The sequence below is a fragment of the Onychostruthus taczanowskii genome, unplaced genomic scaffold (genome assembly GCF_017590055.1).
Source record: "Onychostruthus taczanowskii isolate IOZ18803 unplaced genomic scaffold, ASM1759005v1 scaffold65, whole genome shotgun sequence".
Lineage (NCBI taxonomy): Eukaryota > Metazoa > Chordata > Aves > Passeriformes > Passeridae > Onychostruthus > Onychostruthus taczanowskii.
Genome location: NW_024504233.1, coordinates 1,345,252 through 1,369,106, shown reverse-complemented (window position 1 = coordinate 1,369,106; position 23,855 = coordinate 1,345,252). Strand labels below are relative to the sequence as shown.

At 42.8% G+C, this 23,855-nt stretch overlaps 2 protein-coding genes across 8 annotated transcripts in view; one reads left to right on the top strand and one right to left on the bottom strand.

The window, feature by feature from the left end:
* Nucleotides 1-430: 430 nt before the first annotated feature.
* Nucleotides 431-16,474, top strand: CLCC1 (chloride channel CLIC like 1). Of its 6 annotated transcripts, none has more exons than XM_041420660.1 (12): nt 431-581; nt 2,251-2,398; nt 4,190-4,282; nt 5,087-5,194; nt 7,157-7,378; nt 8,495-8,635; nt 9,767-9,860; nt 10,898-10,995; nt 11,076-11,222; nt 11,814-12,095; nt 12,669-12,914; nt 16,193-16,474. In XM_041420660.1, exons 2-12 carry the CDS (start codon nt 2,252-2,254, stop codon nt 16,199-16,201), a joined length of 1,587 nt encoding a protein of 528 aa, XP_041276594.1. In that variant the 5' UTR covers nt 431-581; nt 2,251; the 3' UTR covers nt 16,202-16,474. The 6 variants fall into 6 exon arrangements, with proteins under 6 accessions (XP_041276594.1, XP_041276595.1, XP_041276597.1 ...); XM_041420661.1 differs by having other exon boundaries at nt 442-581; nt 2,243-2,398; XM_041420658.1 differs by lacking the exon at nt 431-581 and adding an exon at nt 605-904.
* Nucleotides 13,675-23,855, bottom strand: part of GPSM2 (G protein signaling modulator 2) — a 26,871-nt gene continuing 16,690 nt past the window's right edge. For both annotated transcript variants that reach the window (XM_041420654.1, XM_041420655.1), the window contains 12 exons: nt 22,964-23,099; nt 22,366-22,508; nt 21,746-21,869; nt 21,369-21,484; nt 20,116-20,271; nt 19,167-19,275; nt 18,635-18,764; nt 18,250-18,317; nt 17,165-17,341; nt 16,175-16,337; nt 15,816-16,033; nt 13,675-14,402 (listed from right to left, as the gene is read on the bottom strand). In XM_041420654.1, the coding sequence (XP_041276588.1) occupies nt 14,238-14,402; nt 15,816-16,033; nt 16,175-16,337; nt 17,165-17,341; nt 18,250-18,317; nt 18,635-18,764; nt 19,167-19,275; nt 20,116-20,271; nt 21,369-21,484; nt 21,746-21,869; nt 22,366-22,508; nt 22,964-23,099 (1,705 nt within the window). In that variant the 3' untranslated portion in view covers nt 13,675-14,237. The remainder of the gene's footprint in view (nt 14,403-15,815; nt 16,034-16,174; nt 16,338-17,164; nt 17,342-18,249; nt 18,318-18,634; nt 18,765-19,166; nt 19,276-20,115; nt 20,272-21,368; nt 21,485-21,745; nt 21,870-22,365; nt 22,509-22,963; nt 23,100-23,855) is intronic.

Genomic DNA, 23,855 nt, shown 5'->3' with positions numbered 1-23,855 from the left:
TTAAGAGCTTTGATACTGCTTCCAAGTATTGGAACTTGCAGTGCAGTAAGTAATAATACAGTGGCGTAAAGCTGAAAATCTTGTTCATTTTTTCTTTATTAGACACATATACAATAATTTGTATGTATGATACAATGATGTGTACACAAAGCTGCTTTGGAGGAAATAGCGTTTCTTTAGTTGTCTCTCCGTGGTCAAAGCTGTCGGTCTATTTAAATTAGTATATCTGAAGCAGTAGTGATTTCCTGACATTAATTTCATTCCCAGTTGTGTCTTTACAGGGCGGGTCTGGTTTTACATCCCTCATCTTGCAGCCCGCCTGTTGTGCTCAGCTTGCGTTTAGCGCGGGCTCGCTCCGTGTCCCGGGCGCCGCTCGCAGCCGGGGCTCGGGGCGGGGCCGCCGCTGCCTCGGGGCGGGCCCGCAGCGCCGAACGGCGCCTCCGCGGCCGCTGCTCCGCCGCGCTTCCTGGGCGGAGCCGCCCCCGGCTGGGCAGCGGAGGCGCCGGGAGGAGCGGCTGGCGGGGCGGCCCCGCAGCGGGTAAACACAGCGGGTGAACGCCGGGAACCCCGCGGCCCCTCAGGTACCGCGGGCGGCGAGCGGGGCTGCGGGCGGGGCGGGCGCCGCTGGCCGGGCCTGCGCGGTGCCGGGGCGAGGAGGAGCGGGGAGGGGTTGAGGGCTGCGTGTCTCGGCGGAGCGCGGTGTCGGCTGCGACGTGAAGGAGGCGAAGGCGGGGGAGAAGCGTGCGGAGCCGCTCCTCTATGGCCCTGTCGGCTCCTGCAGCTCTCGGGCGGCAGTGCCGGCCTGCGCCGGGCCGGAGCGGGGCCCGGGGCCTGGCGGAGCCGCACCGGGAGACCAGGCCGTGGCGCCAGGCCGGGCAGGGATGTCCCTGCAGGGCCGGCCAAGGTGAGTTCTGCGTGACGGGCATGCTGGCCCCTTCGTGAGGGAATACTGAAAACCAAAGTTCATCAAGGGCGAGTGTTAGCGTTGGCAGTAGTTCGCCAAGCTGCCTGCCCCCTTAGGAGCAGGATCTCTGAGGGAGCGCGGGGTGTCGCTCTCAGAGAGAACAAAGGTAATGGAGCGGCTGGAGGTGTTGTGGCCGTGCTCTTTATAAAATAATGCGGCCAAGGGGAACTAAGCCAAAGGAGTGACCCAAAAGGCGCCCAAAACCTGAACGTGCTCCGTTAACTCGAAAGTACGTATTACTTTCCGCGCCCCAGCGTGTGCTAATGAAGTGAGACGTGTACGTGCTTTAAAGACACTCAAACTGCGCCTAAATATGAAGTGTCATCAACTGAAACTCTACCTTTTACCCTCCCTCAAAAAAAAACAATATAAATGCGGGTTAAGAGGGGCGGAGGTCAGAGGAGACTCCACCTTTGTATCCCGGCGCTGTCGGCGGGCTGTGCCTCTTTCCTCCCCCATAGGAATGCCCGTTGGGTAAGGCTCGAGCTCCGAGTGCTCCCTCAGGGAATTCAGAGAGCCAGCTACCGTTTGCGATTGTGCTTTTAGTCGTCTCCCACTGTAACGTATTTTTTGTCTGTTTATTGCTGATATTTTTTGTGTTTGTGTGCTCCTGCAGACGGTGTTTATCACCGGCAATCCAGCATTTCTGTTGCTCGGCAAATTAAAGTGTTTTGCACCTGAGGGTTGTTGAGCGTTTCCAGACTGTGGTGTGGCCAGGAGAGTTTGTTGGACATGACCAGACTCACAGCGAATCTGTGATTGTGGTGGTTCTTACTGACTGTGACTGGAGCCACAGTGCTGCACTGGCTCTGTGCTTCCCTTTTTAGTGCTGAATTGGCCATCCCTCAGAATCAAAGCACAGCCATCCCAGCCCCTCTGCTATCCGAGGAACAGCTGAAATGCAAGGGCAGTTTTTCTGCCAAATCTTCCTCTTAATGTGACAGCAAAATTTGCTTTACTGTTAACACAATGCTCTTGTGGTGAAGCGTGCTGGAGTTCTGCACCGTTTTATCATATTTAGCAATACTGAACTCTGTGCTACACCTGCTGGTAACAAAGTCAGGAGTATTGATCCACTCATATAATACAGTTTAATTGTGCATATTATTGTCAGCATTTTCCTTGGGAAGAAATATGGAAGTGAGTTTAAACCTGCTTAATGGAGAACTGAGTTTTTGAAAAGCTCTACTTGTAGTTTTTTTCATGTAAGACTGTTTCATTTTTTCATACAGCATGTTATACCCTGACCTAAATACTTGAATTTCTTGTTATATTCAATGATACAGGATGCTGTTTCCTTCGGTGTTGTGTGCAGTTGTGCTGATAGGGAGCTGTAACGTTCAAGAAGATGAATGGATTGACCCCACGGATATGCTCAATTATGATGCAGCATCAGGAACAATGAGAAGACCTTACAAGGTAGAGAAAGAAAGGGTGTGTGTCTCTCCCAAAAAGCTACATGCTGTTGGAAGATTGCTTTTAAACTGTGACAGTAAATAATGATAGCAGTACGTTGTTTTTAAGGGCTTTTTATGTTGTATTTGAATCCCTACACAGAAAAGTCCATGGTTAAAATTGCAAGGGAAAAAATAGTGTAATTAGCTCAGGACCTTTCCCTGGTGAGCTTCTGTTGCACTCAGATCAAGTCATATCAAGCAGGATTTTTGTATTTTCACAGGTGGTGCTTGATTTATGCGGGTTGTGGCACCACAGGTTACTGCTCTGAGAAGTACTGGGTTAAGTAACTCTTGCTAATTTCTCAAGTGTAGTCTTAAATATCTTGAAAATCAGGTTCCTAACTGATAAAAGTTGGGGGAGTTAAAGTTAATTATTGTATTTTATTTTAATCAACCGGTTTCCCAGCAATAGGAACCAGTTTCCCATTTTTTGTATGGTACTATTGTGAATTTTAATGGTGTTTTGTAATGCTGGGCCTCCATTTTCAGAAGAAAGGTCAGACTAGGGATTGAGTGCTGTACTTTTAATGAATCATTAACACTGAGGAGAAGATGGAACAAGAGGAATTTTCTCTGTCTTGTATGAGGAGGGGACTCTAAATACCATGAGATGCATGTTGGTTATCCTGTGCATGTGTGCACACATGGCACTGTAAACTGGAGGTGGTTGTAAGGGCACCCTTGATTTTTGCTATTATTCAGCTTTCAAGTTTGGTTTTACAGTCTTGAGTAATACTGTTTAAACACTACAGAGCATAATTTTCTGAAGCTTAAAAGGTGCAGAGTGTGTTATTGCTCTCCACAGCTTTCCTCATCAACCTCCAGCTACTCCAGGTCCACCTGGTAGTCATTAGCATCCTTAAAATCCAGCAGCAAGCTTTGGCTCTTTAAGCCTGGAGCCCAAGTGCTTCAGCTTTATATAAAAAAAGTAGTAGCTTTATTGTTGTCTCCCACAAAAATAGAACTACACCTTAAACTAAAAAAATTACTACTTTGTGTTAGTCCATCTTCTCAGGATTTCTTTTGTGCTCTGCAGAGTTTTTAGTCCCACAAAAATAGAACTACACCTTAAACTAAAAAAATTACTACTTTGTGTTAGTCCATCTTCTCAGGATTTTGTGCTCTGCAGAGTTTTTAGCTGGGCAGGCTGTGTGGGCTGCTCAAGTCCTCAAACCAGACTTTGTTTCAGCATGAGTTCACTGACTCGTGTGCTGTTGTGTTTCCTCTTGGAGGCTTCCCTCAGTGTGCACACGTGGTTGTTTGCAGCACTGCTCTGACGGGGTCTGAGCAATGGACAGAAACCATGGAGTGCTCTGGAGCAGATAAAGGCAGGCAGCCCAAAATGGGGTTTGTGTTTACTTGCAGTCTGGCTGGCGGTGTTGCCAGCTGGACTGGGAATTCACCTGGCTGAAAAGTGTCCCTTTGCCTGCTGAGTCAGTTTTTAGCCAGTGCCATTATCTAATCTGATGCACTCTGTGGATCGGCAGCACTCGAAGGAGGGGAAAGGGCAAGTGGGGGAGGACAGGCAAGACCTCACCTTTTGAAGGCAGCATGCATTTAGATGAACTCAAAGCAATTTTCCATCTGGAGCCTGAAATAACAGCAGAGAGGTAACTGCAGTGTCACTGGGAGAGAATTATCAGCAAAGATCTGTACTCAGTTTTTAGCTCCTTTGCTCCTTCTAAAGTGACGTGACTGTAGAAGTGTAACAGGACGTGTTGGTCAAATTCTTGGAGTCTGAAAATACGGTTTTCTTTTGTAATTCTAGCCAAACTATCATGACTCTGAGGAAGAGGCTGTGGATGCAGTCAGTGCTGAAGTCTCACGTTGTTCCAGGGTGATAGATTCCTTGCAACACAAGGTTTGTTCTTCACAGTATTTTCCAGTGTTTTATAGTTCGTGCTGTCTGATGATGCTCTTCTGGATAGTGTCAAACAGGTGCATTGCTGCCATAATTTATTCTTTATAGAAGGGGAACCTCTAGGCAGAGGAGAGACTGGAAGTGGTTTGAATTCATTTTGGAGTTGTTGTTCTGCAGCAAACAAAGGTCTGTTTCCTGACATGTTTTATGGTGTAACAAAATCAATAGGAGGTAGGTGCTTCTGTCCAGTGTCAATAGTTTAAAGATGTGGTGCTGATTACCCCATGCTGTTCTCAAGCTGGTCAGTCCTGTTTGATTTTAAGGGGTGGGTTGTGGGCACAGAGACCAGGGCAGTGTGCAGGTGCTGCTGTCTGACCCCCTCCCAGGATGTGGGCGTGCTTGTGTGGCTAGTGGGGCCCTTACTGCCCTCAGCCATTTGGATAGCCAGTGGGATATGTGTCATTTTAATGTTGTTTTAGTTACTTCGATTTTTTGGCAATTCTATCTTTTTTTTTTTTCCTGATGCAAACTTAAAATGTGAGGAGATCCAGATATTTGCATTTGTTTCTAGCCTTAGTGAAGTCAGGATTTGAATATTACTAGCAGATCTAGCACTGGCCAGTTCCATGGAAAGTAGTATGTTCAGTAACTGCATATGCTTTTTATCTGGCATGGGATCATTGCTAAACTAAAATGTGCCCCTGTTAATCCTGAGTTAAATGTGTTGCTATATTCGGTTTTTTCTCTCCTATGAAGAAGCTGGTTTGAGCAAAGTGAATAAAAATGTCTTTTGCACAATTGCAGGTTGCAGAGTGTGAGAAGAGGAATGCCAAATCACAGGAGAGCCGTAGCTTTTATATTTTTAAGCGATTCTTGAATAAGATTTTAAATGAAGCTGGAAGACTTGGCCTTGTAAGTATTTGAACAGTCATTTAAAGAAATAATTAAAATGAATTCATATTACTGCTTTATGTAATTTTCACAGTTACCAAGCATTGAGTAATTACGCTGGTGTACTTGAAATGAAATGAAATGAATGGCAAAGATGATAGAAGTATGTGCATCCTGTAGTGCTGAGGAGACACAGCTGTCATGTGATCTGTAAAGCATCCAAAGGAAGGGTTTGTGAATTCACTGTATCAACATCTGTTGCTGGAATGCAGCTATAGGAACACCTTGTTGTGGTCACATTAATGGTTGGAAACTGCAAGGAGCCAGATTTGGGTTGTTTATTGTAGACTTAAAAGGCCTGTATTGTGGGTCTACCATGTTAACCTGCAGAGGGTGGAAGTGAGGACCTCTGAGACCCAGCCTGCAGTGCTGTGTCCAGCTCTGGGGTTCCCAGTGCAGAGAAGAACATGGACCTGTTGAAGCAAGTCCAGAGGAGGCCACAGGCATGATCAGAGGGCTGGAGCATCTGTCCTACAAAAACAAGCTGAGAGAGCTGGGGCTGTTCAGCCTGGGGAAGAGAAGGCTCTGGAGATACCTTAGAGACCCGTTGAGTACCTAAAGGGGGGCCTATAAGAGGGACCTTCTACGGGGGTGTGCAATGCTAGGACAAAAGGCTTTAAACTGAAAGAGAGGAGGTTTAGATTAGATACTGGGAAGAAATTCTTTGCTCTGAGAGTTGTGAGGCACTGGAAGAAGTTGTCCAGAGAAGTTGTTGATGCCCCATCCCTGGAAGCATTCAAGGCCAGGCTGGATGGGGCTTTCAGCACTGTGGTCTAGTGGGAGGTGTACCTGCCCGTGAGGATTGGAGCTAGATTATCTTTAAGGTCACTTCCAACCCAAACCATTCTGTGATTCTAACCATCAAGGAATAGCAGCTTATTAGAGTTTCCATATAAGAATCACCTTATTACTTTCTTCATGTAGTGATTTCAGCTGGGGTGGAGTGAATTGTGTTCCTGGTAGCTGGAGCAGTGCTGTGTTTTGGATTCAGTGTGAGTGCACTGCTGATAACACTCTGGTGTTTCAGTGGCTGCTCACTGGTGCTTTCTCCAAGTCAAGGACTTCTCGGTGCCTCGTGCCAGCGAGGAGGTGCAGGAGGAGCTGTGGGGGAGCGTGGCCAGGGCAGCTGAGCTGAGCTGAGCTGCCACAGGGCCCCTGCAAACCATGGCTGCTGTGCCCAGCAGCGGCTGGGGGAGCTGGCTGGGAGGGGCTGATAGCTGCTGGAGGATGGGCTTGGTCAGCTTGGGGAGCAGGTGCACTGTGCACCACTTGTTCATCTGGGTTTTATTTCCTTCTTTCTCTCTTTTCGTGACTAGGAGTATTATTACCATCACATTTTATTTTGTTTGCTGTTCTTGTCTCGGCTCATGAGGTTTACCTTTTTTCCCATTCTCCTCCCCACCAGGAGGGATATTGGAGGGAGTGGCTGCATGATACTTTAGTTGGCTGAGCACTTTATTACATTGTCTTTGGAGATTTTGTTTATTCAGAGGTAGAAGAATTGATCTTTAGTAATAAGCAAAATTACTGCTAAATAAGGAACATTACATTTAGCAATGTAAAACTTCTTATTTTAGTATTTAATAGTTCCTGTCTGTATTATCCAGCTTTGACTGAGGCACACATAGTATATATGTAATTATTACTTGTTAATGAGCACTGGTCCTGAAACCTTAGTAACAAGTGAGATAGTTTATTTTTTTAGGGTTTTTTTTTCTGTAAAATTGAAAGATGACAAACCAGTTGAATTGTGTTTCATGTCGTTTCAATGAACAAAAAGGTTACAGAATCACAGTGTGACCCCTGTCCCATGTTTCCATCCTGCAGGGGGTGGAATGAATATGATCAGTTTTGGCCTACAGATGCATTTCCATTTCCAAAGAAGCAGCTTTTAACCATTGCTTTGCTTTGCTTTGAATTCAGCCTGGGGAAGATGTGGGCCAAGTCCATTACGATGCTGAGATCATTCTTACAAGACAGACGTACTTGGAGATCCTCAGGTTTGTCAATGAGGAAGCCTGGCAGCCAGGTGCCCTGGATGAGGCACTGAGTGATATCTTGGTCAATTTTAAGCACCATGATGATCAGGCTTGGCGGTGGAGGTTTGAAGACACTTTTGGAATTGATCTATATAATTTGTTTTGGGTAAGAGAATTGATTATTGCTTTTAATTGCTGTTTTCTTCAGTTTCTCTGTGCTAGTCAATATTACCATCTTAACTCCACAGATAACACAATTCTTTCCATAATACTTCTATTGACTCATTTTTTTGTGGTTGCTGAAGGATGTATTTGCTTTAAGGAGTAATTTAAGTTTTTTATTCTTGTGGTCATCTGTTCTCCATTGTACCTTTGATTTGGGGCTTTTTTTCTGGTGTGCTTTTTTCCCTTGTCTTTAATATCTGTGCTGCCAGACTCATTGTGCTCTAGCACTTTCTTACCACTAGAACTGACATGCATTATAGATCTTCCATGTTTGTCTCTTGTTCATGTAGTTCTTGAAGCTTGGCTTCTCCAGGAGTTGGACTGAGACAAATATATATTTAAACTCCTATAGGTCAGAGGCTTTTGCAGATTTTGTGGAAAAAATTGTATAGGGTTGGAGAGGAGAGCGTGACTATACGAATTACAAAGTGCTAAGCTGAGGATCTCTAATAAGCTCAAGCTTTCTAAATAAATCTTTACAATTCAGAATATTGCCAGTGTTTTATGCTGACATAATCTTGCAAGTAGCTTGTCTAGATTTGAGGGGTCCCTGGAAGCCAGATGACAAAAGCAGGCTGTCAGTAACCTCTGACAGGGGTCCTTAGGTGGAAAGACACTGTGGAGTGCTTCTTTGAAGTCTTGCTGCTGGTACCCAAACTGGAACTTTGTCTCTTTACCAAAGTGCAGGAGTTGGCAGCAGTTGTTCTGTGGTTCAGAGCAGGCACAAACTGCTCAAGCATTGGCTGACACCAATTTGATAATTTAGAAGTGTGGTCACTAATGTAACAAACATTCTAAGGAAGAAATAACTAAATATCACAAGAAACAGATGAGCACCTGCAATGTAAGGCTATGACAGGGATGGATATTAGTACTGCCACAAAACTGTTCTGCCTTGTGCTGCTCACATGGGCTGGGGAAGCAAGGAAAAACTCCTCAGCTCCTCTGTGTAAATGACATTAGTAAAGACAAAAGGTGGAAGTTTCTTCATGTGTACTGTCAGTAAGCTTGGAAAGGGCCAAACATGGGTCCTAATTTTCCCTCTTTTCTTTTTCAGCTGCTCCTGTGCTTAGTGTGCATTGTGGTTGTAATGGCTACAGAGCTGCGGACGTGTGTTTCTCGCTTTGTCCAGCTAAAATACGTTATATTTCTAACTTTTCTCGTCAGTTTTGTATGGAATTGGTTTTACTTGTACACGGTAAGTTCTGTAATCTTAATGCCTTTTTGGCCTAGAACTTTACAGTTATGAGAGAGTTAATGTTGTTTAGTTCCTTTGGTTAGTTTACATACAACTTTTAATTAACTGCAAAATAAAAAAAGGGATAAACATTTTCTTTTGCACGTTGATAGGTGTGTTAGGTGTAAAGAACAAAAGAAACCCTGACAACTGTATTCTGCTGTAGAGATGCACAAAATTCAGAGAGCACTAGGACTCTGATATCACTACATGGGCAAGGCAGATGTAACCTCTGACTAAAGCAGCTGGGTAGAAAAGGTATACAGAAATATATTCACGGGAGTTTTTTTTCTTAAAATTCCCTGGTAGAAACTGTGTTTCATGTGATAGACCAGATAAATGCCTCATTAATGATGATTAAGTGGCTGATGGTACAACCGGATCAGTTTTATTGAGGAGGAATTTAGGATACCAGATCAAAGCCCAGCTGCAAAATCTGCCCTCACATCTTGTCAATCAGGACTGAACTGCAGCTTGTCAGACCCCGGGGTAGCAGAGTGCTGGAGAGTGGGCTGGCTCTGGCATGGCATTGGAATGCCATGCAGATGGCTTGGATTGAGGCACTGCAGAATGTCAATTTTGCAACAGATGATTTGGCTGAATTTTTCTGTTTTGATTATCAGTTGCAAACAGTAAGGCAAAACTGTAATAAATACAGGTATTTCTTATGGAATTATTTGGGGAAAAAAGGAGGATGTTTTAACTAGTAATTGCAGGGCAGCTGTGTCTCTCTTCCAGAAACATTTTAAGAAAAGATGTCATGACTTTTGCCTTGAACTTGTATCTTTGAATATTGGAGTCTGGTCCTTGGACAATTCAGACTCCTTTTGGAGAATAGCTTAGAGGTAGCCATTATCTTAGGGGTTTTGTCCATTCCTAGGAAGTTCTTGGAATTTAACTCCCTTAAGTTGTTTAGGTAGTAAACTTTTCTAAATACATATTACATGGGGAATTGTCATTACAAGGGGACAATGGGGAAATGCTCATTTATGTGGGGAAGTATCCCAAGGCTGCTGGGAGAAGCAGGGATGGCTGAGGAGCAGCACTCCTGGCTGCAGCCCTCAGTGTGGGTTCTCCCTGCTGTCCCTGCAGCTGGCCTTCGCTCAGCACCAGGCAGAGATTGCCAAGATGGAGCAGTTCGACAAGGTCTGTGCACAGAAGCTGGAGTGGTATGGAAGCCTCGTGGGTAAGTTCTTGTCTTGGTACTTTGCAGTAGTAGTTAAGAGCACAAAATATCAATCCATAGTATCCCAGGATACTCAGATTTCTTCATGGGAATTCCCTTCAATACATGATTACATGGTTTTACTCTTTTCCCATCCCATAAGACTTTTTTTTCTAGGCTTTGGGAGGAGAACTGATCACAGAACTGTACTTGGGGCATGTCGTGGTGTTACTTCTTTTCTTGTAATTTATCTGTTTCCCCAGTACCATCCAGTGCCATTCACTAAAGACAGGCAGGCAGAGTTCAGGACAAGGATATTTTTTCATGTATCAAGACTGTGATTTCAGGAATTGGATCTGTAATTGTTTATTCAGGTGTTAGTATTTCACAGAGAAAGCTGATTTTTTTTATTGGCTGTTATCTCTCTCCAGTGCTATAGCAAGTAGATGGCGGGTTGTTATGGTCTTCCCTGTGTAATTTCTTGACTCTTGTTTTTGATTACATGTCAGTGATTTATGTTCTGACTGCAGTAAAACCGAACTACAGAAACACTGATGTCCTGAATCACTTATTTATAATGTAAAAGGTCCCTTAAGAAGTAAGACTTCGTGCTTGTAACTAAAACAGACCCTTGAATCCAGCAAGCAAAATAGACCATTTCAATCTCCCTGCAGACTGGCAGAGGGGCAATAACACAGAGTGATGCTGTGTCAGTAGCTGTGAACACGGTGTGCAAGTTCAGCGTTTCCACAGATGAAACTTTTTTTCCCTGAGGCTTCTGGGAACTATCTCACCTAAAGAGCTTTCTTGATTATACATGAGAAAACTTCAGGTTCTTCTCTTTGTTTCCAGCCTTCCCTCCCCTTCCTGCATCCCTCTGACTGGATAAGCTATACTGCCAAGCCAATATCAGATGTGTCAAAATAAATCTCAGTTTTGAACCGTATCTAGAAGAGTTCTCTCACATCTGTAACTAAAATGCTCCTTTCTGTATTGCTGGTGTGTCACAAAATATCTTTTTAAGAAATAGTAATAATATGTGTCTGCTTTGACTTCAGAATGGCTTCGAAGTACATGGACGTTTCAGGATGATCCCTGTAAGAAGTATTATGAAATTCTGCTTGTAAATCCTGTTTATATGGTTCCACCATCAAAGGTATGTGCCAAGCCCAAAGGGACCGCCAAGGCCTCAGTTGTTGTTTGTGTGACAACACTGCTCTTCTGTTTATTTTCTAGGCCTTGGCAGTAACTTTCACCAACTTTGTAACTGAGCCTTTGAAGGACATAGGACAAGGTATTGGTGAATTCATCAAGGCACTTATGAAGGAGATACCATTAATTCTGCAGGTTCCAGTGCTCATTACGATGGCTCTGGGTGTCCTGGTTTGTATACATTCATCTTACATTTAGAAACTAGGTTTTATTTTTTAAATATTAAATGTGTTTAAGTATTATCTGTTATATTACATATGTCTCATTTGTACAACTGAACAGATTTCTTAGCACAAAGAAATTCTTCTGCAAGGGAATTTTTTCTTGACAAAGGCTTCGTACTACTGTTGGTCTAGGAATCAAGAGCCAAGTTTTGTATTCAAACTGTATTCCTTTCCCACTCCCCAAGTGGGATATAGTAGCATTAAACTCTTAAAATCTTAGGCTCTCTGACAGTTTATTGCACCTTAGTTCCCATTTCTTCTTGGAGTCATTACATTGTGATGTGTGTGGTTGGCATTTAACACGAAGGCACTGAGTTAGAGCTTTAAACATCTTTAATGTAGCACTAACAATGAACACGTCCAGCCTGGCAGTTCCTGCGGTGTGGTCACACTGCAGAAAGCTTGAGCTGGAGCCGTTCTCTTCACCTGAGCTTTTCCTTCAGGGTCTTTCAGATATATGACAGGAAATGTGTGTGAAAACCATAGGCTGCAGATATTTGGTGTTTTGCTCAGTTTGGGTTTTTTTCCTCTCCCCCAGACTTTTTGCTATGGTGCTGGATCATCAATATCTTCATTAAGACACTTAAGGTCTTCTCAGAAGAAGAGTCTTCCTCTGCCTGCTGGTGAGCAGGAGCAAATAGCCTTTGGGCAGTACAGCGGGAGGCCAGCAGACGAGTACTATGTGCAGCAGCAGCCGTTTGTGCACAGAGGCCACCAGGACAGAGGGGACGCTGCCACGAGGCCTCTGCCCAGGCTGAGAGCCGGCAACAGCAGCAGGAGCCCGGACACCGCGCACGGCAGCGACGAGCCGGATGCACAGGTACCAGAGTCCCACAGGGACTGGAGTCCCACAGAGCACAGCCTGGTGTGTCTGCTGCTGCTCTGGGAGCTGGCATTAAACTGAGCAGAATGCAGTGGCACCTGCTACAACACATCTAAACAACATGCTCAAACCCAGATCTGGGGGGAGAGGAGCTAAGGAGCCACACGTCCCCCTATGGAACGGTTTGATCAAGGTGTCTTGGATGTGTTTCTTCTGGAAAAATACCCTGCAATGGCTAACTGTGGCAAGAAACTACTCAATTAAAACTCTTTATGGTAAAGACAGCTTCAGTTTTGAGAGATCAGTATGTCTGTCAGTCTGGGCAATCATGATAACCCACAGAAGAAATGTGGAGGAAAAAAGCAGTGCTGACTTCCCTGTAAACTACAGAAAATTCAGAACAGATTTATACTCTATATTGGGCTTATTTATATGTTCTGTTTCCCGAGGGAAAAAAAATGCCCATCATGCTCCGGGTGAGCCCTACCCCTTCAGCTGGGATGCACTTGAAACAATAGATGCTGTCACTTTTGATTGCTTAATTAATAGGTTATTATTAATTTTTTGCAGAACAGGTTGCACACTGAATCTGAAGTTCATAGACTTGAAACTCTCAAAGCTGAAAACCTTACTGCAGAAGCTGCACTTGAGCAGCAAAAACAGGAGACAAGCAAAGGAGAGGGAGAGACTGGAGAAAACTGTGACCCTAATAAAAACCTAGAAGGGAAAAGTTCTGCTGTGGAGCCGTGCGAAGAGAAGAAAGAGAATGTTTTACATGACTCCCAGAAAAGAGCTAAGGAAGACCCAGGCTCTGCTGTAAGTTTTGTCTAATCTTTACTTGTCAGGTACTTGATAATTCTGCTCTCATTCTCAAGTGTAGGAGAGAGAAGAACATCAGCAAGCTGTTAGGTGTAAAATCTGGGAGAGGATACTCTGTCTGGAATCTGAAATAAAGGTGTTAAATAAGGTTATATACCTTTAAGTGACCAGAAAAACCCAGGCTTCTGGAGTGTTGCTGCTTGTTGGAAATCAGGTCTGTGTAATAAGTTATGAGTAATTCCCATAATGCCAATTCCCAGTTCAGATGTCTCAGGTCTGTCTTTGGGTTTATGTTCTTTAAAATCAGTTCGCTTCTTGTCAGCTCAGTTTTAGGACAGCTGATGGATTTCCTCGTGGTGTAATGATCTGCAGAGTGAGAACCTGATGTTGTAGCAGGTGCTTTTTAGGCAGTTCAGAGCTGAACAGGGCCAGGAGCAGGAGCTACCCTGGGAATGGACATTGCAGTGGTTGTTCCCCAGAACTCCCCCAGCCTGGAGAGGAGCTGAGGTCAGGTACAGGAAGCAGCAGCTGTGCATTTCCTGTGTGTGGCACTGGAAATTGGGGTGCTGCAGGTGCTGCCCCAGGCCCAGCGCCCCCCTGATTGCCTGGTGCATGGGCACTTGTCACACAAACTGCAGAGCAGCATGAGCAGCTGTTTCTTGAAAGTAAGTACCTCTTGAAAACTTCTGCTGATTGCAGAACTGTTCTGAATTATTGTGGGAAGCAGTTAGCTAAATATTACAAAAAAAAAACATAATGCTCGAAAAGACTATTTTTTTATTAAACATAATTAAAACTAGGGTTTATTGTTTTTGTAGAAATTGTTTCTTCCAAACTGTGTTTCTGCAGAGAGACTAAATACTAAAGCGATTTCTTCTCTTTTTTAAATTACTTTTTTAAAAAAGTATAAAAGAAAACAGAACTTTTTTTCAGAAAGTACAAATCGGGGGAAAAAATCAAATTTTCTTTTAAAAGAACATAAAAATTTAAGTCTTTCACTAGATTGAGACAGTGGTAGAATCCACTAATGAGCAATGAGAGAATTGACAGAGAAAAAAAAGTCGTAATCATTTTGATAGACTAGAGGCAAATAAGAGGGAGACACAGTACCAGTACCTCAGACACTGCTCTGAAAGCAGCTGCCAAGTGCAAGCAGCTCTGTAAATACTGCTCACCAGGGTGATGCTGCTGCTCTTTCTGTGAAAAATCAGGAGAAAGGAGACAGAGCTACTAATTGTAGTCATCTTAAAAAAGGCAAGTGTGCTTTTCCAGCAAACCAGAATGATCCCTAGGATGCTGCTGTACATATTTCTGGGGTCTTCAGCTGGAATTGGATCCCTTTATAGCTGAGGGTAAGTGGACTCTCTGCTCATCCATTCTCTTCGCTTGCGAGCGCAAAATCAGGCTGAAAAAATCCTCATCTGGTACAGTGGGGCCTCTGGCAGCTCCTGGAGGAGCACATCTCTGATCATCCAGTCTGGAACCCTACAGACAGACCAAGCAATAAAAGCTGCATATTTACAGGAAGATATGGAGAAAGTGAACAATACTAAGTGAAAAAACAACTAAAACCTTTTGCTGGCAGATTTAAACCTGGGAGAGAGATTTAATTTCTAAGTTTTGTTTCAAGTTAAACTTGCTAAATGAGATTATTGAGTCCAAGTGTAACTAAAAGGTTTCCTCTGACCCACTTGTCCTATATGTCTGAAAATGACCCCCCAGTTCAGTTCTTTGACATATTGCAAAATGAGATTTAAGTGTCCCTAGTTCAGAAGATTTTTTTAGCATTAGTACAGGGTTTCTGGTCTCATACACCAGAAGTATGGTTGTCTTCCTTTCCTTATACAGGGACTAAAAAATAGCTGGAGTGGTGTGAGATTTGGGAAGGCAGTCCTTGAAGGCCCCTTGCCTCCACTCTGTGCAGCTGGGTAGTTTAGTGCCAAGGTCACAGAGTAGGTGGCAAACCTGATGGGCTGGGCTCTGCTCCTGAGCTGGGGAGAGGCGTTCCCCAAGGCACAGGCTGCTGCTGGAGGGCAGTGTGGGCACAGGAGCAAAGCACAGCTTTCAGTGCTGGGTGGACCTGGGACACCCTCGAGACAAAAAGGCTCAAAGGCAGCAGCCCTTCTGAGCTTGTTTAAAGCAGTAGTGTCCTTACTCATTAGACAAGATTAAATATTTTTCCAGTCCTAAAAGAGAATATTTCTAGATTCTTTCTTTGCTTGACTCACAGAAGGAAACAGACAAGCTGCTGTAACAGAACATGGTATTTCAGCAGGCTGATGAACACTGTCACTGTAGACTCAATTCCAGGGGCTGCTTTCTCAGCCAGGCTGCCATACTTACTGACCTTTGGGGAACTCAGCATCTGAATTTTGTATTTTTGGCTACTTATCAACCAATCAGACAAACCAGCAAGTCTTTTTAATTCTTTTTGGTCTAATTGGTATATGCACATGCTCTAATTGAAAATCAGTCACCTCGCTTGTATATTGCTATAAACTATTATTTAAACTTAATCTCATGGGAATGATGACCACTCTTACCACCAAAACCTGGATACTGAATTCTTTCAGTTGATAAATTAGGATTGCTGGTGTATCAGGTGCCCTCCTTAGCAAGCCAGGTCTAAACACTTAAAACCATTTTACATACTCCTTGCAATAGCCTCACTTGTTTTTCTTCACTTTTTAAGCATTTCTTACTTTTAACAGTTATTGTGGTATAAATATCAAAATTATACTTGCTGGACACTGGATAATTTAAAAAACCCCAACCCTCACCGTCTGTTCTCTTACATTCTTCCTTATCTGTCAGATCAATACGTATCTTAAAGCACGGTGGCTTCCTCACAGGAACTCAGCAGAGGCAGGAGCTGAGGAGGCGGTTGTTAGGCATTACCTGGCATTTAATCAGTATGTCGAAGAAGTCGTCGTCCAGGTCCCTGCTGCTGCTGGCCACGAGGTGGCCCAGCACAGCGTGGCTGCCGCGCTGCCGCAGCCGCAGGCCGGGCAGCTCGCTGAAGCTGGCGCGCTGGTCATCGAGCCGGCGGCTCTGCGAGCTCGCCAGCAGGTCCAGGAACTCGTCCGTGTGCGGGGACACCGCGGACGTGGAGAAGGCTGCTCGGGACAGACAGAACAAGCTCAAGTTAGCCTAGGAGTAAATCCATTGCTGTAGTGAGTGGTGCACGCAAATACGTTTTGAAAAGAGTATTTGGCAAACATTCGAGTCAAATACAGATTTTACTTGAAAAAAATTACATTTTATCATCGTTTTAGGTGGAGTAGAGGATGTTGCCACCGAAGGAGCCGAGAGTCTGTTCTTCTCCTGGAAGCAGCACCTCTGATCATCCATCCTGTTACTCTGGAACCGACTCAGCAGATCGAAGAACCCTTCGTCTGCCACTGTCTCACGGCTGCTTTTCTGAAAAGGAGAAAATTTAGGGTATTTGACCTTAGAGTGCCTACAGCCGGGACAACTGCATCGGAGTTTCAGTCCAGTGATATGCTTGATATTTACATATCTGAAATTTATTAAATAAATTTTTTTTTAGCCAACCATTTCTATAGCCAGAGATCTATCCAAGGAGGAGATGGTAATGCTAGGGCAGCATTTTGGAGAGTGACATACATTAGAAATGTCTCATTCTCTGGAATGGAAAGAAACAGTGCTCTGATCATGTAAAATGGGAGTTATTCCTCCTCGGCCATTAATCCAAGAAAACCCCAAATGCCCATTAAGGAAAAAGAAACAAGACCAGCATTGAACAGTTACCCTTGTCTCCTCAGGTCTATGACCAGATGACTCAATTCTTTTATTTTGAACTGACTTCTCAAGAGTGTAACACCTAAAAAGTGTGTCCAAGATACCTCCCACTGCCTGAATCAGAAAAACTAGATTTTTGCTAAGTTTGGAGAAGTAGGGTCTAGAAGAGACTTAGAAATAAAATTTGCAAGCTGAGGTTCTAATTTCAAGAAATCCATGGAGAAGTAGGGTCTAGAAGAGACTTAGAACCTCAGCTTGCAAATTTTATTTCTAATTTCAAAAAATCCACCACAAATAAAATGTTTCAATAGTAGGAAAATCTTAAAGCTGGTACTACCCCTGAGAGAGCTGTAGAATGACAGATTCTGCAGCAGTTTAGAGCCACAGTGTTTAAATCAAGTTAAACTGAACAGGCTGCAGGAAGGTGTTTTCCACAATTCTGATCACACAAAGATGAGTGAAGGCCATGAGCTCACCACACCTACCCTCTGAGAGTTTGGAAGTCGATGATCAATGGAATTACTGGCATCCTGCAAAACTTTGGAGGTGGTGCCATTTTTGTACTTTTTGCCTTTTAGTCGATTTACAAAATGAAGTTTTGCTGAAGTTTTGGCAACCAGTGGTTTCTGTTTAGCAAGAATCTCACTGTTCCAGTTCGGAACCTAAGAAAACAAGAGTCAGGAAATTAAGCCTTGCCAGTACTGTTACCTCTTACCTGCTGCTGCTTCTCCTCCCCAAAATGAGGCAGCTTGACACTATTTTGTTCTTGCAGCCACAAGGATGTACCCAAAGAGGCTCTTGAGTGCCAGTGCTGACTTCAGCTGTACTGACTACACATGCTTTGAGATTTTATTGATTAACATAACAGGCTTTGCCTTACTTGAAGAGACTGGAATTAGATATCCCAGTGTGGAGGGAAAAATATCAATTTCAGTCTGCCACTGGAATCATTTATGCAGAACTGTCAGCCCAGTGTTGAAAGGCAGAATGTAAATCTCTCATAGACTGATACAAGGATTTTAATCGGGAACTCCCATTGCCAAAAGATTGTTGTTTTGCCTGTGACTCAGCTGTAACATTTCTGAAATAGCATCCTTACTCAAGATGGAGTTTGAAGCTTCTGATGGTTTGCAAGTTGGTTGAAATCTCAAAGGGAAAAACACAGTGTGTATTTTAAGCCCCTATAAAATTACTGTAACCAAAGAAAAAGTGCTCTGAAGAGCTAAGCTAAAGCTTAGAAATTTTATTCTGAATTACTTTCATGCTGCAACCTCAACCCATCTCTATAAATACAGAGACGAAAATGCCTTTGATGCTCATTACAGAACCCCATTCTTTCTCATTTGTGCAGGGAATAAAGCAGGCTTCCAACAAGCCATTACAGCCATCACCTGTCACATGCTGGTACCTACATGACAAAAGTATTATTTGTTAGTGTTGTTAGACCTGCTGTTTATGGAGCTCCTATGATCAACTAAATTAAAAAGGGAGGCAAATGGCACATCAGCACACACTCAGAAATGTTTCACTTCAATCTCAGCAGCAGAACAGAAAGCAGTAAAGTGCCAACCTTTTCTGGTGTTAATTTCATAAGTTCCATGTTCTCCATACTGTAACGGCGTCCTCTTGGTCTGCCACCTTCAAGAGACAAATTCATCTTTTTTATCATTAAAATTTATGGTGTCACTTGACAAGCTGTGGCTGTGCTCATCTAAGGTCCAAGACACAGACACAATTAGAACACACACACAAAGAAACTAAGCAGTAACCTGTGATTCACAATATAAATCCTCCACAAAAGGAGGTGCTGAAGGGGTCCAATACCTCAAGAACTTTTTCTAGCTGCTGGGGAGAAAACCAAGCAAACTTGCATACTGAAGCCCAACTCAGTAAAGAACTCAAATGAGATTCTTTAAGTTGTCTGTTGGGAAACTACTTCAGAAAGAGGCACATACCATTCAAACTGTTTTCCACTGCGTGGCTTTCTGCCATCATGGAGTTGTTTGTGCTGTAGCTTAATCCAAGAACCATTTTAAGATCTGAGAGATTAAGTCTGGCAGTGAGTTCTCCATTTCTGTCTCCTACCTTCAAGCAAATAAAATAAGCAGTTGCATTACCTTAACAAATACTCACATGTGTAACATTAAAGTAATCCTTGTCCCCATGACTTCTGAGAGAAAAAGGCTGAAAAGGTTTTCCTGAAGACTGAGAACATCTTTTTAAAGAAGCAACAATTAACAGGTAAAATAAAAAAGCCTAAAATAATCTTTGCTAAGCCACTAACTTCAGAGTCCATGATGACATCGTGAGTGGTGACACTAGGACTAAGGAGCTGACTGGCTGAAATAACCTGGAATCTGCTGCCTCAGGAATAACTGACAATGCATTCCTTCGCTCAAAATCAGATGCACAAACACACCTCCACAGCACCTCTGTGAGTGAGAGCAAAAACCAACAGCCAGCATAGTGGGAGTATGAAAATCATACCTCTCTTGAAATCTCCAGGTGCCTTTCTGCGAAATGGATGGCTTGTTCATGATTTCCCAGAGCAGTATAAGCATTCCCTAAACTCCAGCATGCTCTTCCTTCCCCAATTCTGAAAGCAACACACATTTGCAATTACACCTCTACCTGCTGAACACCAGAGGTCAGGTTTTCACAGCACTGACAAAGTAATTTGCTGGGCCAAAAAAACGGAGGCAATCATCAGAGACCATTCTACCACCAACACACCAAATTTTTTTTTAAAGGAGTTTGATCTGGTTATAAATAAATATGAACAATTTAATAAAACCAACACACTAAATTTTTTTTAAAGGAGTGTGATCTGGTTATAAATAAATATGAACAAATTTAATAAAAATGTTTAATTTTTAAGCTCACAGCAAACAAGTTACTTTTGTAAGCATGGGACATTGTATAACCTACTTTGCATGCCTTATTATTCCTCTGTATTCTTAGTGACTTAAGAAGAGGCACATTTAAATGTTGCAAAAAATTATGGTTGCACTCGACATTATAAAAAAGGCCTCAGAAATCAGTACTGTAATATAAACATTACCTGCTGCTGTATTATTCTCCTTCCCCCATCCCTTCCTATATTAACTCATGGGCAAGTAGAACACAGAGTCTTAGGAAAGTAGGGTGAATTATTATAATGAACTCATGAAAGACAGATCTGCTTTTCCTTAATTTACACAGACGTGCTGACAGGAGCTGATGTAGAAACAGTCATTCATCAATTTGTCTTTCACCTCAGACTCATTAGCTGCAATACCATTATGAGTAATTTTCGTTTTCCATATGAAAACCAAAGCCCAGCATTGGGGGAATTCCCATTAATGCAGCTGTCACATGGGGAACAATGACAGTAGAGTTGAAGTGAACAGGATTTGCTGAGTGTCACACATACATTAAACAATCTCTAAGGGCTTACTTGTCATGTAGCTCCTGAGCAATCACAAGGTGCTTGAGATGATAGTCAATTGCTTTCTCATAGTCCTGGAGCAGAGTGTAGGTGTTCCCCAGGCTGTAGCAGGCCTGTGCTTCCACAACTCTGTCCTTCAGCTGCCGAGCCAGCTGCAGTGTCCTCCTGCACGAGAGGGTCAGTCACCTCAGAAACCACCACAAGGAGAAGCTTTCAGAAGTGCACATGCACAACTGAAAATCAGTTACACAACTGCAACAAACTGGGGCAGCAGGCTAGCAAATTACTGGCTAATAAATTACTGTCTTGTAAACCCTTGCAATCTCACACTTGTAAAGTCTTCCCTCCACTGCAACTACTTCATTAGAGAGCAGGCTGATTCCTCAAACAGCATCTTTTAATTTACTGCTTCATTAATAATTTGTAGGAGTTTTCCTGACAGGTTGCACTGTTTAATACCAGTGTTACAATACCTACTTCCCCATCAGCATGGGCAGGACAGGCCTGTACTCACCAAGCCAGCCTAGCCGTGCCGGGCAAGAAGAATTTGAGTGCTCAAAGGGATCTGCTCAGTACTGAGGCTTTTCTCCTTAAGAACAGGTGTGCTCTGAAATCCCAGTCAGATGCTAACAACACCTATACTGTATCTTTGCCAAGCTTGTACTTTCCCAGGTACAGCAGCAACTGCTTAGTGGTGCAGAGATCAAGGCAAGTCTGGCTTGAAAATATAGACTAAAGATGTAAATTGATGTTGCTGTGCACCAGCTCTCTCAGCTGGTGAGCACACCTGAGGCAGCCACCCATCTCAGGGTAGGAAAGCTACTCACATCATTCCAGAACTCACTAAGAGCTGAGACAGTAATGCCTGCTTCTAGAATAATGGGAGTAAATGCCTAGCAGTGAAAGATGTCTGTCTACAGCACTGCAACTATTTAAAGTAGCAAAAGAATTTTAAAAAGCATTAATGCTGCCCCTCCCTTAAGAGTGGAGTAAATGCCTAGCAGTGAAAGATGTCTGTCTACAGCACTGCAAAGAAACTATTTAAAGTAGCAAAAGAATTTAAAAAAGCATTAATGCTGCCCCCTCCCTTAAGAGAACCAGAATAGTTAAACAACAAAGGAAAACTTTCTTTGCTAAACAAATGGAAATTTTTCTAAAGTATATGTTGAAGCAATGGCTGTTCCACAGGGAGCTACTGCATCAGGCACAACAGAAGTAAACTGTACAAGAGGTATAAATTGTGTTTATCAATACTCACTCACCTGTAGTATTCAGCAGCAGTTTCAAATTCCCCCAGGAATATGTAGGCATTTCCAAGGTTGGTGTATGCTCTTCTTTCTGCTGATCTATCACCAAATTCTTTTGCAATTAGGAGACGCTTAAAAATGTGAAATAACTGCATTAGTTACTCCACTTTATACTTTGTAATATACATTTGCATGCAGAAATGCCTGAAAAAATCGCAGTCTTTAGGTCAACAATGCTTGATAAGAACAGCCAAACTTGAAGTTCGTGCCATTAAGATTTAAAACCTGCATTAAAAAGCTTGCAACAAGATCCAACACAACACATGTACTAAAGGTCAGGAGCAACCTGATATTCTGCTAGAACAGAATTCATTGCTAGCACATTGTTGTACCTGTTCATGGGCTAAAACTGCACTCCTGAAGTTGCCCAGAAGATACTGTGTGTTTCCCAGATTTCCAAAGGCACGTCCTTGTGCTGCTCTGTCACCCAGCTCTGTTACTATTGACAGGTTTTCCCTGTTTTGGGGGAGAGTGAGAAGGAGAATAGTGACTTCTAATAGGTGTGGGTTTTTTCTCACAGTAATTTAAATAATAATTTTAAAAAATCTTATATAAAGGAAAAGGCAGAAATATTCTACTTTGGCCTATTTTAATGGCTTTTAAATAACCATGAATCTGAGTAAGAAATACTTTCTGTGAGATACCAAACTCCACTGCATTCTAACTCAAGCCAGTGTGCTCCCCTCTAGTTACACACACAGGTATAACAAGGACCTGTTGTCTCAGGTTTGAAGAGTTCTGCTGGTTTCTAAGGGTTGTCAGGTACAGTACAAGTGAAGGCACGATAAAAACCAGTGCACTGTCTTGTTTGAAAAGACCAAACTGACCTCAAACAAACATCAGTTCTGCAGAGAAGCATTCCACAGTTTAGCTCATGGCACTGCAGATCTCCCACGTTCTAATGAGCTACATGATCATATCCCAGCCCCCAACACTTAAAGCGACTACTTACTCATAATACTTTGCAGCTTTCTGTAAAGCATTTTTCACATCATCTGGAAGTTCCCCTGGATCATGAGTCCCAGCATTAGCTACATTTTTCCCTTTAGAGTGATATACATTTCCCAGATTATACAGTGCTCTTGCTTCTCCAACCTGAACCATAAGTAAAAGAAGGCATTAAAATTTCATGCTTCGAAGTCTTCTGTCACAACTATTTGTACAATTCACAGATGGCAAAAAAGTTCCTTAACTACTTGTCAATACCCACTCTGCCCATTCTGAACAGATTATCACCTACCCAGTCATAGCCCTCAATCCAGTTGTTTTGCATACTACTTCTTTTTGACAAGCAAGATACATTCTTGAGGTCAATTACCATTAAAAATTACATTTGAAACAAACAAACCCACCACAATAGGGTAATATTTAACCTGGACCTATAGTCTTCCAGGTACAAACAACTGTATTCCAACTAATAGATTTGTACTGCCTAGAAGAAATAATTGAATATTCACTATTTCCCTCTGAATGGTGCACATTGCTTACCAGTACCACAGGGTTCAGAATGTGTGTTAGCACTTTACATCCAAATTCCTGCAAAATCTTACCTTATCATTAAGTTCTCTGGAAATATCCAGATGTCTCTGACAGCAAACGATAGCTTCTTCAAAATTCCCAAGTACCTTTAAGGTGTTGCCCAGGTTCCCACTAGCTTTAGCTTCTCCCAGTAGATCTCCAATTGTCCTAAAATAGCAGCAAGTAAGTACCCAGGAAACAGTGTATAATTTAAACCAATGTGTGGTAGAGAATTACATGAATTTATGAAAGAGACCACAACTATGTAAATGTCTGTGTGTTCATTTTATATGTGAAATGCACTCAAGCATTGTTCAGTCTGTGGTTACAGACATCTCGTTCTGTCAGTGCTGTCTGGCCAGCTGCTGGTATTCATGGTATTGATCATCTCCGTAACATGATTTTTTTAAATTCATATCTTTTAAGAAGAAAATAGACATCATATTCTTAAATATGATTTAGAAAGACAGTCCCAGCATTAGAAAGAGAGGTTTAACTGCATTTGGGTTTTACTTGACTATCTCCTTTTAAATAAAAATCTCCTTTAACTTAACAAGACACTTAACTGTAAGGTTTAAGACTTACAGTCTCCTCTGTAGCTCAAGGCACTATTTCATTTCTAGATTTTAAATGAAAATAAGGCAAGAGACTGCCACTGAACCACTCAGATTGTCATACCTGGGGGAAAACAACAAAAACAAATGCCCCAAGGTCACTGCACAGGAGCAGGGTAAGGCAGGGGGAAGAATGGATTTATGCCAAATTGAGGTTAAGTACATTATATGCCTGTGTCTTTTATTGGATCTATACAAATCAGTAAAAGTCAGATAGATGAATAGCATTTGAAAGGGATAGGGTTTTAGGATTTCACAGTATATTACATTACGAGTTTTACAGAGATAAACGTTAAGGAGTTCTGTCAAG

Coding starts and splice junctions, on each gene's coding strand:
- CLCC1 (XM_041420658.1), top strand. CDS start 882: ATGTCCCTGCAGGGCCGGCCAAG. Junction 7,379..8,494: donor ATCTATATAATTTGTTTTGG/GTAAGAGAATTG, acceptor TTTCTTTTTCAG/CTGCTCCTGTGCTTAGTGTG. Junction 9,861..10,897: donor GTGGTATGGAAGCCTCGTGG/GTAAGTTCTTGT, acceptor CTTTGACTTCAG/AATGGCTTCGAAGTACATGG.